This window comes from Phoca vitulina, unplaced genomic scaffold (genome assembly GCF_004348235.1).
Source record: "Phoca vitulina isolate PV1807 unplaced genomic scaffold, GSC_HSeal_1.0 scaffold2, whole genome shotgun sequence".
NCBI classification, from domain to species: domain Eukaryota; kingdom Metazoa; phylum Chordata; class Mammalia; order Carnivora; family Phocidae; genus Phoca; species Phoca vitulina.
The window spans coordinates 82,382,285-82,397,394 of record NW_022589705.1 but is presented as its reverse complement, the minus strand read 5'-3'; the positions used below and the strand labels follow the sequence as shown (position 1 = coordinate 82,397,394).

Sequence of the window (15,110 nt, the reverse complement as noted above, 5' to 3'; positions counted from 1 at the left end):
GCCCAATGCCATACAATTCCTTTATGTCTGCTTATGCTATTTGGTCTCTTATTTGGCATTCATTCCCTGCTTAGGGACACAGTATATGAATGTCTAACCAATAAAGCTGTTTGCTTGTAGAATAAAGGTGAGCAGTTCTGGACAGAAATCCATACTTTCACCTAGCATATAAATAAGACTGGCAGATTAGCAACTCCCTAAGGGTCTTGCTGTTCTGTCATATTGCAGGAGCAAAAGCATACTTCAATCCTCTGTTTAAAGATTTCCAGTGGCTTCCCATCTCTCAGAATGATCTGGCTCCTGTTACCACTCTGTTCTCAACCCCTGCCACTCTCCCTTTCACTCTGTCCATATCAGCCACACTGAGCATGCTTTGCTCCCGCCTCGGGGCCTTTGCACTTGCTATCTCTTTTCATGGAATGCTCTTCTGCCAAATAAACACATGGCATGTCTCCTTCCCTCTTTCCTTTCAGGTTTCTGCTTAAAGGTCAACTTATTAGATAGGCCTTCCCTTCCCACCATTCTAAAAGAGCACCCTATCCTCACCCCGACTCTGTGTTCCTCTACCCTGAGTTATTTCTCTTCATAGCACTTACCATCTCTGACATAGTAAATACTCTACTTATCTGTTTATTTATTATCCCCTCCCCCTTCACTAGAATATCAGCTCCATGAGATCAGGGAACGTGTTTTGTTCACTCTTGTGTCCCTAGTGCCTAAGAATAGTGCCCTGGCTCAGAGTAGATATTGAATAAATACTTGCTGAACAAAATAATAGTATGGGTATTCTCAGGGGTGAAGGTAAACTTTTTGGCATAAGGGTTTCCTGGGCTTGCTGTACAAAATTGGGTGAAATCACCAGCCCTGAGCTCAGGAGACTGTAATGTTGCCACTTACTGCTACTTGTAACCTCCAGAAAGTCTCTTACTTTATCTGGCCCTCAGAGTCCACACCTCTGACAGGTGACCTCTGAGGGCCCTTCTAATTCTGAAATCATGTGATTCTGTTTTTGTTGTTAATCAAGGTCTGAGCCCCTTTGCATCATTAAGCTTGAGCTGCGGGGGTTCACGGAGAAGGGGATGGGCACAGACACATGTGGCCATGGGCCAGATGCCCTCTGGCCTCAGGACCTGTGCCCTGGGCCATGGGGGAAGGAGGGTCGTCTCACACTTACCTGTCAAAACACCAGCTATCAGACCCGAAGCCACGGCCAAGCTGAGTGTCCCAGTGCCAATGAACACCTGGTAGCTGATCCTAGATGACAAAGCGGGATGTAGTCACATTCAACCATCAGACTGCAGAGGTCATTGGGGTCAAGAAGGACTGTTTGCAACAGCAGTGATGCTGTCAGGAAGGGCTATCAGAAAAATAATTCCTCTCCCCAGGTAACCCATTCCCCTGCCGTGTTCCTGCAAAGCCACACAGACATGGAGGAGGGAAAGGGGGGATTCCAAGATCCTCTTTGGCTGCCTTCAATTCTCGGAAACCATGGATGATGAACTTGACCAGGAGGCAGAAAACCCAGGTTCAAGTCCAAGGACTGTAACTAGCTGCATGATCCTGGGCAAGTCATTTAACCTCTCTGAGCCCCAAGTTCCCTCATGAGGCAATTAATGATGAAAGTTCTATTTCCATCAGGGCAAGGTGGAGTAGAGCTTGGCTGTCAGGCTCATCTCCCCTGCCCACCCCTGTTGAACATACTTCCCTGTCCTCTCTCCTTCTAGGCGACCCCAGGACCTCACTCTAAACTATGAAGTAGCCTGGGAGGACATCTACATGACCTTGCAGTAGGCAAAGATTTCGTTTTTTTTCTTTTTTTTAAAGATTTTATTTATTTATTTATTTAAGAGAGAGAGAAATCAAGAGACAGAGCGAGCATGATCGGGGCGGGGGGGTGAAGGACAGAGAGAAGCAGGCTCCCCGCTGAGCAGGGAGCCTGACATGGGGCTCAATCCCAGGACCCTGAGATCATGACCTGAGCTGAAGGCAGACGCTTAACCAACTGAGCCACCCAGGCACCCGTAGGCAAAGATTTCTTAAACAGGACTCACAAACGTGAAGGGAACAGTGATGAATTGAACTGTGTTAAAATTAAGAACTTCTGTCCATCAAAAGATACCATTAAGAAGGTGAAAGATAACCCACAAAATGGGAGAAGATATTTATGATACATTTATATAACAAAGACTCTATATCCAGAATTCCTACAAATCTATAAGAAAAAGGCAGAACAATACAACAGAAAGATGGGCAAAAGAACTTGGACAGATATTTCAAAAGAGGAGATGTTCAAATGTCCAGAAAGCCAATGAAAAGTGCTGCACTTAATTGGTCATCAGGGAAATTAAAATTAAATTGATGTTTGATGCTTAAGTGGATAAACTTAAAGAGAAGGAAAATATGGGGTGTTGGAGAATATATGGGGTAAAGGGAACTCTTGGGTGCCATGGGTGATTAGACTGGCACAGTGGAAAACTGGTAATATCCTCTCAAATGGATCATATGAATGCCATGATCCAACAGCTCTGCTTCTAGGCATTTACTCAACAGAAGAGCATTTGTATGTACTTAAAAAAAAAAAAAAAAAGTGCTAGAATGTTCATAGCAGCCATACTAGAATGTTCATAACAGCTCCAAACCGGAAAGAACCCAAATGTTCATCAGTGATGGAGAAATTGTTTTGTATTCACACAATGGAACACTTATTTTAACTGTGTTTCTTAGATTCTGTATTTGTCTACATGGCACTCATTTATCACAGGGCCCAACTAATGGCCGAAATTGTTTACCACTCTCTCTCCAGCAAGTCAGCTTTCATGGGAGTGCAAAATTCATATTATAAACCCCCTGACCACAAACTCTAACATATGCTTTCAGTTCTTGCCCAAGAGGGGACTCCCGCCCCTCCCCACCACTACCCCACTGCCATCAACCTGAAGGCATATAGTCTCAGTTCCCCTCTCTCTCTGCTGCCTGGTCCCTGGGTGTAATAAGGTTTTGTGGGGCCCTACATGGTGTGTTGAGCCTCTCATTTCCAGGACAACTGTAACATTAAACTTTTCCTTCAATGACATTGACCTCTCCATGTCATCACTCAAGTCACCTTTATGAAGTAAACCCCAGCACAATTCTATACTCTACCCCAATGAAAATGAACAATCTACAGAGATACTCAATAATGTGGGAGAGTCTCACAACTACAAGGTAGAGTCAAAGCCAGGCACACAAGAGCACAGACTTCCTGTAGGATTCCACGTACATGAAGGACAAAGGCAGGCAAAACTGACTGATGGTGTTAGAAGTCAGGGTCACGGTTGCCCTGGGATGGGACAAGAAGGAGTTCTGGGTGCTGATTACATGGGCGTGTCAGAAAATTCATCAAGTGGTGCCCTGAGGATATTTGCCCTTCTCTGGATGTAGATTATACTACAAAAATGTTTTGTTTTTATTTTTTATTTTTTTATATTTTAAGATTTTATTTATTATTTATTTGAGAGAGGGATAGAGAGAGAGAGAGCATGAGGGGGGGAGGGTCAGAGGGAGAAGCAGACTCCCTGCTGAGCAGGGAGCCCGATGCGGGACTTGATCCTGGGACTCCAGGATCATGACCTGAGCTGAAGGCAGTCGCTTAACCAACTGAGCCATCCAGGCGCCCAAAAACGTTTTGTTTTTAAAAATAAGATTAAGTGGGAGCATAGAAGCTAAATCTAAATCTGCTAACTGCTAACCCCCCAGTTCACTCTCTCCTGATGCCATCTGAAAGCAGCAATGGATGACACAGAGCTAGCCATAATGACAGTCCCCACGGAGGGTGGGCTCCCCTGCACCACGCCCTCTGCTCCCCGTGTTTACCATCTGATTTCATATGATGCTGGAGCAGCCCTCTGAGCGAGCTGTCAGCATCCCTGTTCCACAAATGGGAAGATCCAGGTTAGGAAAGTGAACCAGAGTCTCCAATGTCACATGGCTTGGCATGGGTGGCTCTTGGGATTCAAACCCCATCTACCCACGAAGGCCAGACAGATCTTTCCCAAATTTCGGCATCTGTGAGTTACCTTCACAAATTTAGCCATATTGACATTCCAAGGATACTATTTTTTTAAATATTTTTCTTTAAATGGACTTTTTTTTTTTTTACATTTAAATAAATGTATTTAAAAGGAAACTTTGAGTCACCAGTGTAAATGGTAGAGAAATGGGAGGTCACTGTAAAAAGATACAGTGCAAACAAAGTGTTGCTAAAATCTCCCCCAGATGCAGCCTGAGCACGTGTCTCAGCCGGAGGCTGCCTCGCTGGCCTTCCAACCTGACGTCAGCTTGTGTCAGAAGCACAGAGGCACTTAGCACCTGAGTGCAGGCTTTCTCCCTGATGCAATCCAAGGACGGAATAATTGAAAAACAGCATCTGCCCTGCATGATTCAATGTTAAGTGTGTCTCTACACCACTTAAATCCCACAGTTTGTGAAACCCTGCCCCATCCCAGCGGCAAGCACGTGACCCGTTCACATTTGCTCCCATGAATAGGAGCTCGGCAAACACTGTGGAATGAATGAAAAGCCAACCGTGTTGCCCAATGACACGAAGCTAATAAACAGTTGCTCCACGTGTCACATTAAGTGTTCTGACTCCCAGCTAGTCCTTTGTCCCTCTTTCTATACACAGAAGTGCTTTTCCTGTAGAAGCAGCAGTAGCAAGAATCATCATGAAGACAAGAGGGTGTTCCCTCCATGCTGAATCTTCACAGCAGCCCTGGGACGCAGATCTTATTATCCCATCATGCAGATCAAAGCTGAGACTTGAAGAGAGTTTGAGTATACTGTGCCTAAGATCACACGGCTGGTAAATGGAACCCTCCCTGAAGCCTGTGCCCTTGACTTCCAGCTGACCAGAGGCCTCCCTAAGAGAGGTCATTGCTGTCGCTATGTCCTTCCCTTTGCCGGGTTCCTGCAGAGGAGAGAGGACAACTCCTTGGTACTCCACTGTCCCATCCTGGTGAGACCTGACTCGCAGAGGTGTGCAAGAGCCTGCTCCCAGGGGCGGGCTGACCGACCCCTGTTCTCAACCGTTCCCAACCCGCAGTTCAGTGATAGCCCCTCCATGGTTACAGATGGGAGTATCTGCACCTCTGCAATCAGGGCTTTGTTTTCCTGGAGAGCAGGTTGTTAGTCCTTTAGTAGCACACCATTGGTTGGCTGGCCTTTGTTTGTTTTTTGTTTTGTTGTTCTTTGTTTGTTGTTGTTTGCTCTAGGCTCGTAGTCTCAAACTAGTTTGCAGGAGAATCCCCGAGAGGGCTGGCTGACCCACAGATTGCTGGGGCCCCATCACTAGATTTCTAACAGTGCAGGTCTGGGTTAGGGTAGGATTTGCATTTCTAGCAAGTTCCCGGTGATGCTAGTGCTGTTGAGAACCACTGCTCTAGGAGAGCCACAGAAGCACAGAATTAAGGAGCTAGAAGGGTAGGTGGTTCAGAAATCACAGGTTGGCCACCCAGGAACAGAATTTGGCCCACACAATGTTTCTAATGACTCTGAATCTTTTGCCAATGCTTGGGAGCGCAGGTGCGTAACTCTGGATTTCTGGTTTCTCTTAAAAAGTCATTAGACCTGGGGACACTGAGCCTGGGTCCCGGCACCGTCATGGTTGCCTGGTGCTGAATTCAGAGCAATTGCCCACGATTTCCCAGCCTCCTCTCGCTGCTCTCTTTTTGTAACCTTACCTGCCTGGCCCCTACAGTCACCTGAGCTTTACAGAGAGGGACTCAGGGGCTCAGAGAGAGGCTGAGTTGCACAACTGTTAAAACAGTGGCAGACACATCATTGGAGCCCATCCCTGTGGTGTCTTGCTTCACGCAGACCATCTCCTCCCCACCCGGAGGTGGGATTCCCCCTTACCCCAAGCAGTTTAAGGAGGGCTGTCTCGCATGCTGTATGTGATTCCTACAATGTGGGGCTGTGGCCATCTCTGTTGTTCGAGCTACAAGGGACCCAGCCCTCCGTGGTTTCTCTGAGCTGCCTCCAGATGCGATGAGCTCCCATCACCCACTTCAGGCGCTCATCAGTTGTACAGCTGCATTCCAGCCGAGTGACTCAGGGCAGATAACTCCCCATATGTGTCGTATCTTAGTGTATGATAATAATACATCTCGGGTGGGGGTGCGAGGATTAAATGAGATTATGCATGTGATGCTTTTAGCACAGGCCTATTCGCACCTAGAGAGCAGTCCATAAGCAGTGGTGATTGTCACCAGTACTATTATTATTGTTATCACTGTATCAGTTCATCTGGAAAAATCTATCCCTGTATCATGCCCAAGTCACTCTTTCATTTTATGTGAGCCACGCCCAGAAGATACTCACACAACCTCTGGGAGGTGATGGCCAGGTCTCAGGTATGTCAAATCAGTCACTGGCGTCCATTGTCCGGAGAACATAGAATCTGACCCTAGTCCCAAGGCCCACGTTCCTGCCTCACAGCAAGACCTTGGCCAAGCTCCTTCTCTCTCTGGGCCTCAGGGATGGGCTGTGCTTAGCATATTCCTACATTAAAGTATTAAATCCTTTTAACCACAAGGTGTCTGGCCGCAAGCACCTGGCCTCCAACTACCCTATGAGGAGAGGCTCTGTCATTATCTGCGTTTACACCAGGCAATGAGGCTCAGAGAGACGAGGTAGCACACCCAGCTAGTAAGAGGTCAAGATGAGTCTGACTCCATGACACACTCTTCACCATGACCTAAACCACCAGGGGTTAAACAATGGACTCAGCTGGCTTGGGCCCAATTGACCTGCTCTGTCTACATTTGGGGGGCAGGACTCACAACTGTCTGCCTTTGCCCAGCATCTAAGCTGTCCTTTTTGGAAAGAAGACATGGCCTGGAGAGGTAGAGGTTAGGCAGAATGTATTAATAAATCTGCCAACAAATATTTGTTAAGGCCTGCGGAGTGCCTGGCTCTGAACGCATGCACCTCAGCTGAGGGCTTTGGGCATGTTTCTTCCTGAGTTGGACGGGGTGCGAAGGGGATAAGCCAAGTCACTTACATGGACTGCTTGGTCCAGGTGACCTCATAGATTATCAGCAGAATGTAGGCGATTCCCCCGAGCAGACCTGGCAAGCCAAAGGTGTAGTGCACGCCGCAGGTGTCGTGGATCCCCAGCACGTGGTTAAAGTATTCCTGGAACGAACGTCAGATAAGCAGATGTACATGAAAGACTGATATCCCCTATCCAGGCTTTCCACAGATCCTTGGCATCCAGGGCCACCCACAGTGGGTAGGCTTTGGGGCTCACCTCCGCAAGGGCTCCTCAGACCTGAATGTGTACTTGCATCACGTGGGGAGCTTGTGAAGCTGCAGAGTCAGATTAGTGGGCCTAGGGCCTGGGATGCTGCACTTCTCACAAAGTTCCAGGTGATGTCAATGCTACTGGCCCCCTGACCACCCTTCCAGAAGCAAGGGCCTAGCCCAGGCCCTACTCACACTTTGGGCTGATACTTCTGTGTTGTGCAAAGGCCCTAGGATGTTTAGCAGCATCCCTGGGCTCCACCCTCGAGATGCCAGGAGCAACCCTCGCACCGTGTGTTAACCAAAAAAATGTCTCCATGTATGGTCAGAAAGTCCCCGGAGGGTGATTGAGACCCGCTGCTCTAGCCCAAATGTAATTGCTATCCCAAAGACAACATGACTAATGAGAAGAAAAGAATCTGACCGCCCCCCCCTCCGGACTCTCCTTCAGCACCCCTTCCCCTCCACCACTTAGCCTCCCAAGGGACCATGAGCCAACAAATGTGGATACGAATGCAAATAGGACAGGTGAGTTTCCCCCTTGGGATCCCCCACTGTCTTCAGAATAAAAACCCAGACTCCTCAAGCTGCCCAGGAGCCACACCTGAGTACCTCCCATCTCTCAAGACTGTGGTCCCACCACACTCGCAGGTGAACCCAGTGCTTCAGCGTCTATTTCCTGGCTGGGCCATCTGCTCTTCTCACCACTGAGCCTTTGAACACACTGCTCCTTCTGTCTGGGATACATTTCCCTTTACTTTGCCTGGGTAATATTAGTCATCTGTCAACACTCAGCTGAGACACCCTCTGCTCCAGGAAGCATTTTCTGATCCAACTCAGGCTGGTTTAGACGTGCTGTGCTATGTTTATTTGTCCATTGCCCTCACTACACTATAGCTCAGAGAGCAGGACACATGTTAAAACATATGTGCCGAATGAATGAAGGGAGAGATGAATGAGTGAATCATCTCTGAATCGTTCCCCCACTGATGGAGTCAAGGAAACAAGCACAGAGAGTGGACGCCCAGCCTGATGAGAATTTATGCAGTTTCCCTGCGCACTTTGGCCTTTCATCATAGGGCCTCAAAGCACAGGAGATAAAAGACATTCATTGCAATTCCAAAGATGAAAAGCAGGCTACCCCATCGCTGGTCAGACGAGACTGTTGGTACATCTTCCCCTATTCTGGAGTGAAACTGCCTCCCTGAATATCCATTTTTCATCCAAATTCAGCTTCTTGAGCCATCCAAAAGTCTACTCCTTTCTCCTCTACCAAGGCTTCAAACCCACAAAGAGTTGCTGCTCTGAAATTATTTCTCTTAGAAGTGTATTATAACAAATTGGCTATCATGGGGTATGCTGGTATTATCAGCACCTGCTGGATGTTGAAGGAAGAAAAGCCCATCCACTTAGAAGAAGAACTAAACAATCAGAAGTGGACATGGCCTGGGTTAGCCCAGCATCCCTCTTCCAGCTGCTGCCCCTCCCCCCCCATTCACATGGCTCATGGGCAGCAGCTGTGTACGTATGTTATGCTCGGGTCTCCCACATTCCCAGCCAAAGATAAGCACACTGTCCAAACTAAGCCCATGAGTCCCTTCTCCAGAACACTTGGGAATGGGGCCGAGAAATTCCACCCAGCTGCTTTCCTGAAGAGCAAGACTACATTCCACCACGTGGAGCAGGAGAAGGAGAAGGGGAAGGAAGTCTACGGAGTGAGAATAAAGCAGATACTCATGAAAAGCAAAGAAAGAAGAAGAGCGGATACTTCTTGGGTTCCTCACAAGATTCCTGTCCCTGGTGTCAGCCAATCCTGGGTTCCCAGCAGCATCCCTGTCCTTGGGTTCTGTGACACTCCAGTAGCCTTACAATATTCCCCCCATGCCTGAGCAAACATGAATGGGTTCTGTTACTTGCTCCCCCAGATCCTAACAAATACACAGTACGACCTGGGTGGGTCGCTCACCCAAGCTCTGAAGCCTGCCTGAGAAGGTGCCAACGTCTGCCTCGTGCAGCCCATGACACCACACGACGGCCCACCATGCTCCCAGGGCCCTGCTGGTCTAAGCCAAATCAGGTGGTAGCAGCCCAGCTCCTTACCGGCAGGCACAGGGCTCCCCCGATGGAGATCAGTCCAGCCATAAAGCCCAGCAGCATGGCGAGCCAAGGAGAAGTGATCAGATGACACGAAGGGCCCACAGCCACACCTCCAGCCAGTACCGCATTGTGGATATGAGTCTGCAAAGAAAGAGCTTGTGGACGAATGAAGTGAGGTACAAAGAGGACAGCATCTTGCCCAGAGTTACTTGGTAAGCTGGTCGCAAGCAACACTGTCATGTCTTCCCTGCTTCCCTGGCCCTGAAACCATCCCCTCCTCTCTGCTGAGACTACAGGGCCTTCATCAATGGTTTTATCTTACTCCACTTCTCAGGCTCTGTGAGCAGTCACCCTGACTGGGAGGCGTTGAACTTGAAAGTGTATCCTAGCCACCCTCACACCTATTAGCGATGTGTCCTTGGGCACTGAGCCATTCATGCTTCAACTTTTGCACCAGAAGAACGGGGTTTTGATTGTACCTACTTAATACGGTTTTTGTAAGACTAAACGAGTTACCACATGGAAGACTCTGAGCCAAGGGCTCAAGAAATATAAGCCATTATTATTGTTTTTACTATTTTTATCATTATTATTGGCTATTTGGTGTTTACGCCACCCTGTACTACTGGATCCAGCTTTAACCAGCTATCTCTCGTTCCTGGGTCACATCTCCGCTATGTCCTTTGATCCCCTAGACCTGGGGCCTTGCTTCGCTTTCATGCTACTTCCCTCTGCCCTCCCAACTCTAACCAGGTCTTGGAGCTCTGGGGCCTGGGACCAGCTTCTGGGCTTCCCTGATCTTTTGGCCACACCTGCCTCCCTAGATGTCCCTACCTTGTCTGATCCTAGACTTCCTGTCACCATGGAGCTCCCCCAGAAAGACACCCACTCCCCTTAGTGCTTAACCTGTCATGCATGGCCACATTCTGTCCACTCTAGGCCCTGCTGTCTCTCTAGACTTTTTCCCACCACCTCTGGCTGGCTGGCCTCATACCTGATCGTCATGGAAACTTGTTTCATCTTTAGCTCTACCCTTTCACCCGTCTCTCTCTCCCCCCGCAAAACTCACACACACAGTCTCCTGGCTACATTGGTAACATGGCTAATGTTTGCCCAGCACTATTTCCCCCATAGAGCACTTTATGTGCATCGCCTCTTAATTTCCACCTTACATATGAGCCAGTTGTGGCTCCAGAGGTTTAAGTGGCTTGACCAGGGTCACACGGCTAGGGTAATAACATCCTTCTTTACCTCCAATTCCATTCATCCCATTCTTGAAATTTCTTAGGGGAAGGGGAGAGCCTGGCTGATTCTATTCTAGCTCTTCTCTGCTGACTCTTGCTCATGGTGGCTGGCTTTAGTAACTAGCAGAAACAGGGTTCACACCCACGTGTCTGTTTGGTGTCAACACTGATAGACTTAATCATTCCCCTCAGAGAGCCTTTGATCATTTCATAGTCTCCAAATTCCACCTCCATTTTGGTAAGCCAGTGCCCTTCCCCTTGCTCCAGGACACTGCAGACAAGTCTCTGTCACCCGGAATACTTTTTCCCACCCTGTGGGGCTGGTTCTGGAACAGGGGGCATGAATGTGTCCAGCCTAGAAGACCTGAGTGCTGCCCGAGGGGCAACCCCCTCCTCACCATGTTGATCTTCCCTTGGGGGCGAGCCAAGGCCGACATTGAGATGGCTGTCACCGCACTGGACGCAACAGCATAGTAGGTGTTGAACACGGCATTCCTCCTTTCCTTTGGAATATCCAGCAGAGCGGAGTTGAAACTCGGCCAGAATATCCACAAGAAGAGGGTTCCTGGGGGCCAGAGAGGGTCAGTGGCCAGAGCCAGCACTGCTACTCCAAAGCCTGAGCCTGCAGGGGCTTCCTGGAGCAGGCAAGTCTCAGCTTTGTCCCTTTTTAGTTATGTGACTTTTTGGGCAAGTCATGTCTCCTCCGAATTCTCAAGTTGATAGGGCCCAGCTAACATACTTCACGGGCAAAAAAACAAAGGCCCAGAGAGTTTAAATCACCAACCCCCAGGCCTCCTGAGCCCGGCTTGTGATGGCCAAATGCTTATTCTGAAAATGTAATGTGCCACTTTGATTTTGGCCTCGCGGCTGGCTGTTGGGTCACCTACCGCCCGGCTCACTGCCCAATTTCCTCTCGGCTTCTCCCACAGTCAGGCTTCTGCATTTCCACTGGGCTTTGCCAGATACGCCAGTATTACTGGTCTCTTCCCCACCCTCTCCCTCTCTCCACTGCTGGCCTCTCCCTTCTCCACTTGTCCAGTTCCCTCCCTTCGCTCGATGACAAAAGGATTAGGCAAACTGATTTAAACTCAAGGGTAACGCGTCTCCCCTCTCCTGTGGATATTAATGAAGAGCGTTGTCCTAAAAGGGATTGTGAATCCATCCAACACTAGTTGGGGAGCTGAGTCATCATGGAGGGGCTCTGAGCACCCTGGGCAGGTTGGTAAAGGAGGGAGATTTTTCCACAGAGCCATCAGAGAGCCTCTCGCTCACTCCAAGGGAGAGACACCCCCCTCCACACACGCCCCACCTTGTCCTCACCCAGCATGGTAAACAAACTGGAGCTCTTGGTTGTCTGATTCTTCTCCTCCGTCACTCTGTCATTCAGAGACCTCGAGAGGAACCAGGCCACCATCAGCCCAAAATAGGTTGCAAACACGTGGACGTGCATCATGCTTACGTGGCTGTCCAGCTACAACAAAGCCAGCAGGGTGGTGAAGGCCCACAGCCCCTGCCCACACGCCAACCCCCTGTTCCCGAGAGACAGTTCCGAACTTCACTCAAGTTCAGAAGGTGTGACTTGGAGTCACGACACTGATGTTTGGAGCCTCCCCAACCCAGCAGTTCCCCTTTCGGAGAAGACCCAGGAGAGACCCAGGAGCAGCCATGGATTTATTCCAGGGAAGTTGCTGGTTTGGCCTTATCAGTAGCTCTTAAATGCTTTTGGCTGAGATCTACTTAGGTGAGGCAAAAAGTCACATGGACATGCACCCCCACTGCTTCCTACTTTTCAGCAGAATTTGTGGAGTGTTGAGTGATATAAACTCTGCGGCAGGAAACAGCCAGACTTTTTATAATACGAAACTAAAGTTCTTTAGTAAATTCTAGACATATGCCAATTTTGCTTTATGAATATCAAAGTTAGTAATCTTTAATAACTCACCTGGTGGACTACTGGTAAGTCCTGTCAACTCTGCCTTCAAAAAATATCCAGAATTGGCAGAATTTTTACCACCAGGCTTCACTGACCCCACCTTGATTTAAGCCCCACCATCACCACCACCTCCAAATTACTGCAGTAACCTTCTAACTGGTCCCCCCCGCCATTTCCACCCTTGTCCCTCTACTGACTACCCTCCACACAGCCGCCAGAGTGACCCTACGAACATCTAAGTCAGTTCATGGCCATCTCTGCTCAGAATCTCCCAATGGTTCCCTCTCTCGCTCAATTCAAAGTCCACGTTCTGGCTATGACCTGTAGAACCCTGTGTGACCTGCTCTCCCCTAACCTCCCTGACTTCATTTCCTGCTCCACTCCTGACACACTCTCCTCGCTCTTCCTCCAACCCACAGGCATGCTCCCACATCAGTCCCACTTCACTCTGGCTTTTCCAGTGCGTGGAATGCAAGGTGGAGGGAGTGGCCCACCCTGGGTGCAGGCAGTAAGGGGGTGCATTGGAGAATTTAAAACGATAATAAAAGCTATTAGAAGGCTGTCTGCTTTTTATTATTACCCCGTGCCAACAATTCTAAACAGTGCGGGTGATAAAATACTCCTGGAAGAGGCAGACCACTACCCCCCACCCGTGCCCTTGACCTGCCACTGTGCTCAGGCACCCACGTAGCTTGTGCACTCCCCACCTTCATGTCTCTACTCAAAATTACTTGGGGAAGCCTTCCCTGGCCACCTTATCTAACATTTTATCCCCCTCTCGATTCTTCATATCTCCTTTCTCATTTTATTTTCTATCTAACATGCCGTATCGTTTGCCTACGTTGATTGCTTATTGGCAGTCTTTCCTTCTGGAATGGAAGGTCCACCACAGTAGCATTTTCCCACTGCCGAAAAGATGCCTGGTACATAACAGGCACGGAATAAATATTTGTGAAAGGAATGAGTGAATGGGAAGGATACATTCACACATTTCAGGCACACATGAAAATGAAGTCGCCTGGAAGAAATGAAAAGAGGTCTTGCGTTTTTAATGTCTGAGGTCTCCCAGGCATCCAGGAACCACACGTGGGGATGACTGGAGTGGAACCCTACGCTCGTTTCTGGAGTCGCCGCCACCGAAGCAGCTCTGGTTGCTGTCTCTGGTTTTCCCCGAGCCTTTCCATTCAATAAACCCAGGCTGAACTGACGCTTTTAGGTAAAGCAGCCAACTCTCAAAATCAGTGCTGAATCCTCCCCGGCACCAACTAAACTGGAGTCAAAGCCACAAAGAGAGGAGATCATATGGCTTTGCATCACTGCAGCCCTTTAAAAGTAGGAAAACATTTACCACGCCCGGCCCGCAGGGAGCTTTCCAGCTCTAGGAATTTACCTCTTTTTCTGGACTGGCCACGTGTTCACTGCGTGACCCGCCCTCCACGCTGGCTGCAGCTGATTGGGCCAAAGCAGACACGTGGCTGCGTGAGCCAATCAGATTCTTTCTTACTGGACCCTAGAACTGGGACCAGCTCAGAGAGGAGGGCAGGATCCTGCAGGATCTGGGACTTAGAAGCCCGGAAACGAAAGGGGTGGAGAGAACATGTTCTCCACTGAAGAGAATGCTGATGTGCACAGAAGTTAGATGTACAGAGAGGAACAGAACCAAAAGATGGAGAGCATGAACTACCTAGGATCTTAAAGGCTTCTCATACACAATTCCAGTCCTGAGTCTGACTGCTACTCCTGCCCTTGGTGGTCCCCTCTTTCTGCCTAAAAAAAGTTCCAGTGCAGTTTTCTTCCTTGAAACCAAGGAGTTGCAGTTAGTTCTTATGGTAAGCAGAGGGGAAAAAAATGAAGTATGTCTGGGTGACTCCGTGAGCCCATAGTTAAATGAATGAATGAATGAATGAGTGTATGCCTGAATAGAGGAGAAAAGAAAGTTCTTTCTTACAGCGGAATGCGTTATAACTAATGGTCGTGGAAGGGAAGATGGAATTAGAAAACCAATACTGGGGGCGCCTGGTTGGCTCAGTCCTTAGAGCATGTGACTGTTGATCTGGTGGTTGTAGGTTTGAGCCCTATTTTGGGTGTAGAGACTAATTAAAAATAACATCTTTTTTTAAAAAAGATTTTATTTGTTTGAGAGAGAGACAGAGCACAAGCAGGGGGAGGGGCAGAGGGAGAAACTGACTCCCTGCTTAGTGGGAGCCCAATGCAGGGCTTGATCCCAGGACCCTGAGATCATGATTGAGCCAAAGTCAGATGCTTAACCAACTGAGCCACCCAGGCGCCCCAAAAATAAAATCTTTAAGAAAAAAAAAAAGAGAAAGAAAACCAATATTGGTAGTCATCAGAGTGCTAATTGATTCAGGCAAAAAAAAAAAAAAAAAAGCAGTTGCTGAAGACAGTGGGTGAGGGGCGCCTGGGTGGCTCAGTCGTTAAGTGTCTGCCTTCGGCTCAGGTCATGGTCCCGGGGTCCTGGGATCAAGCCCTGCATCGGGCTCCCTGCTCAGTGGGAAGCCTGCTTCTCCCTCTCCCACTCCCCCTACTTGTGTTCC

The 15,110-nt window shown here is 48.7% G+C and overlaps 1 protein-coding gene across 1 annotated transcript in view; it reads right to left on the bottom strand.

Annotated features, from left to right (window-relative positions):
* Positions 1–15,110, bottom strand: part of RHCE (Rh blood group CcEe antigens) — a 36,120-nt gene that overhangs the window by 7,200 nt on the left and 13,810 nt on the right. The window contains exons 4-8 of the mRNA XM_032391005.1: positions 11,943–12,093; positions 11,021–11,187; positions 9,382–9,519; positions 7,040–7,173; positions 1,175–1,254 (exon numbers count right to left, since the gene is read on the bottom strand). Coding sequence (XP_032246896.1) covers positions 1,175–1,254; positions 7,040–7,173; positions 9,382–9,519; positions 11,021–11,187; positions 11,943–12,093 — 670 coding nt within the window. The remainder of the gene's footprint in view (positions 1–1,174; positions 1,255–7,039; positions 7,174–9,381; positions 9,520–11,020; positions 11,188–11,942; positions 12,094–15,110) is intronic.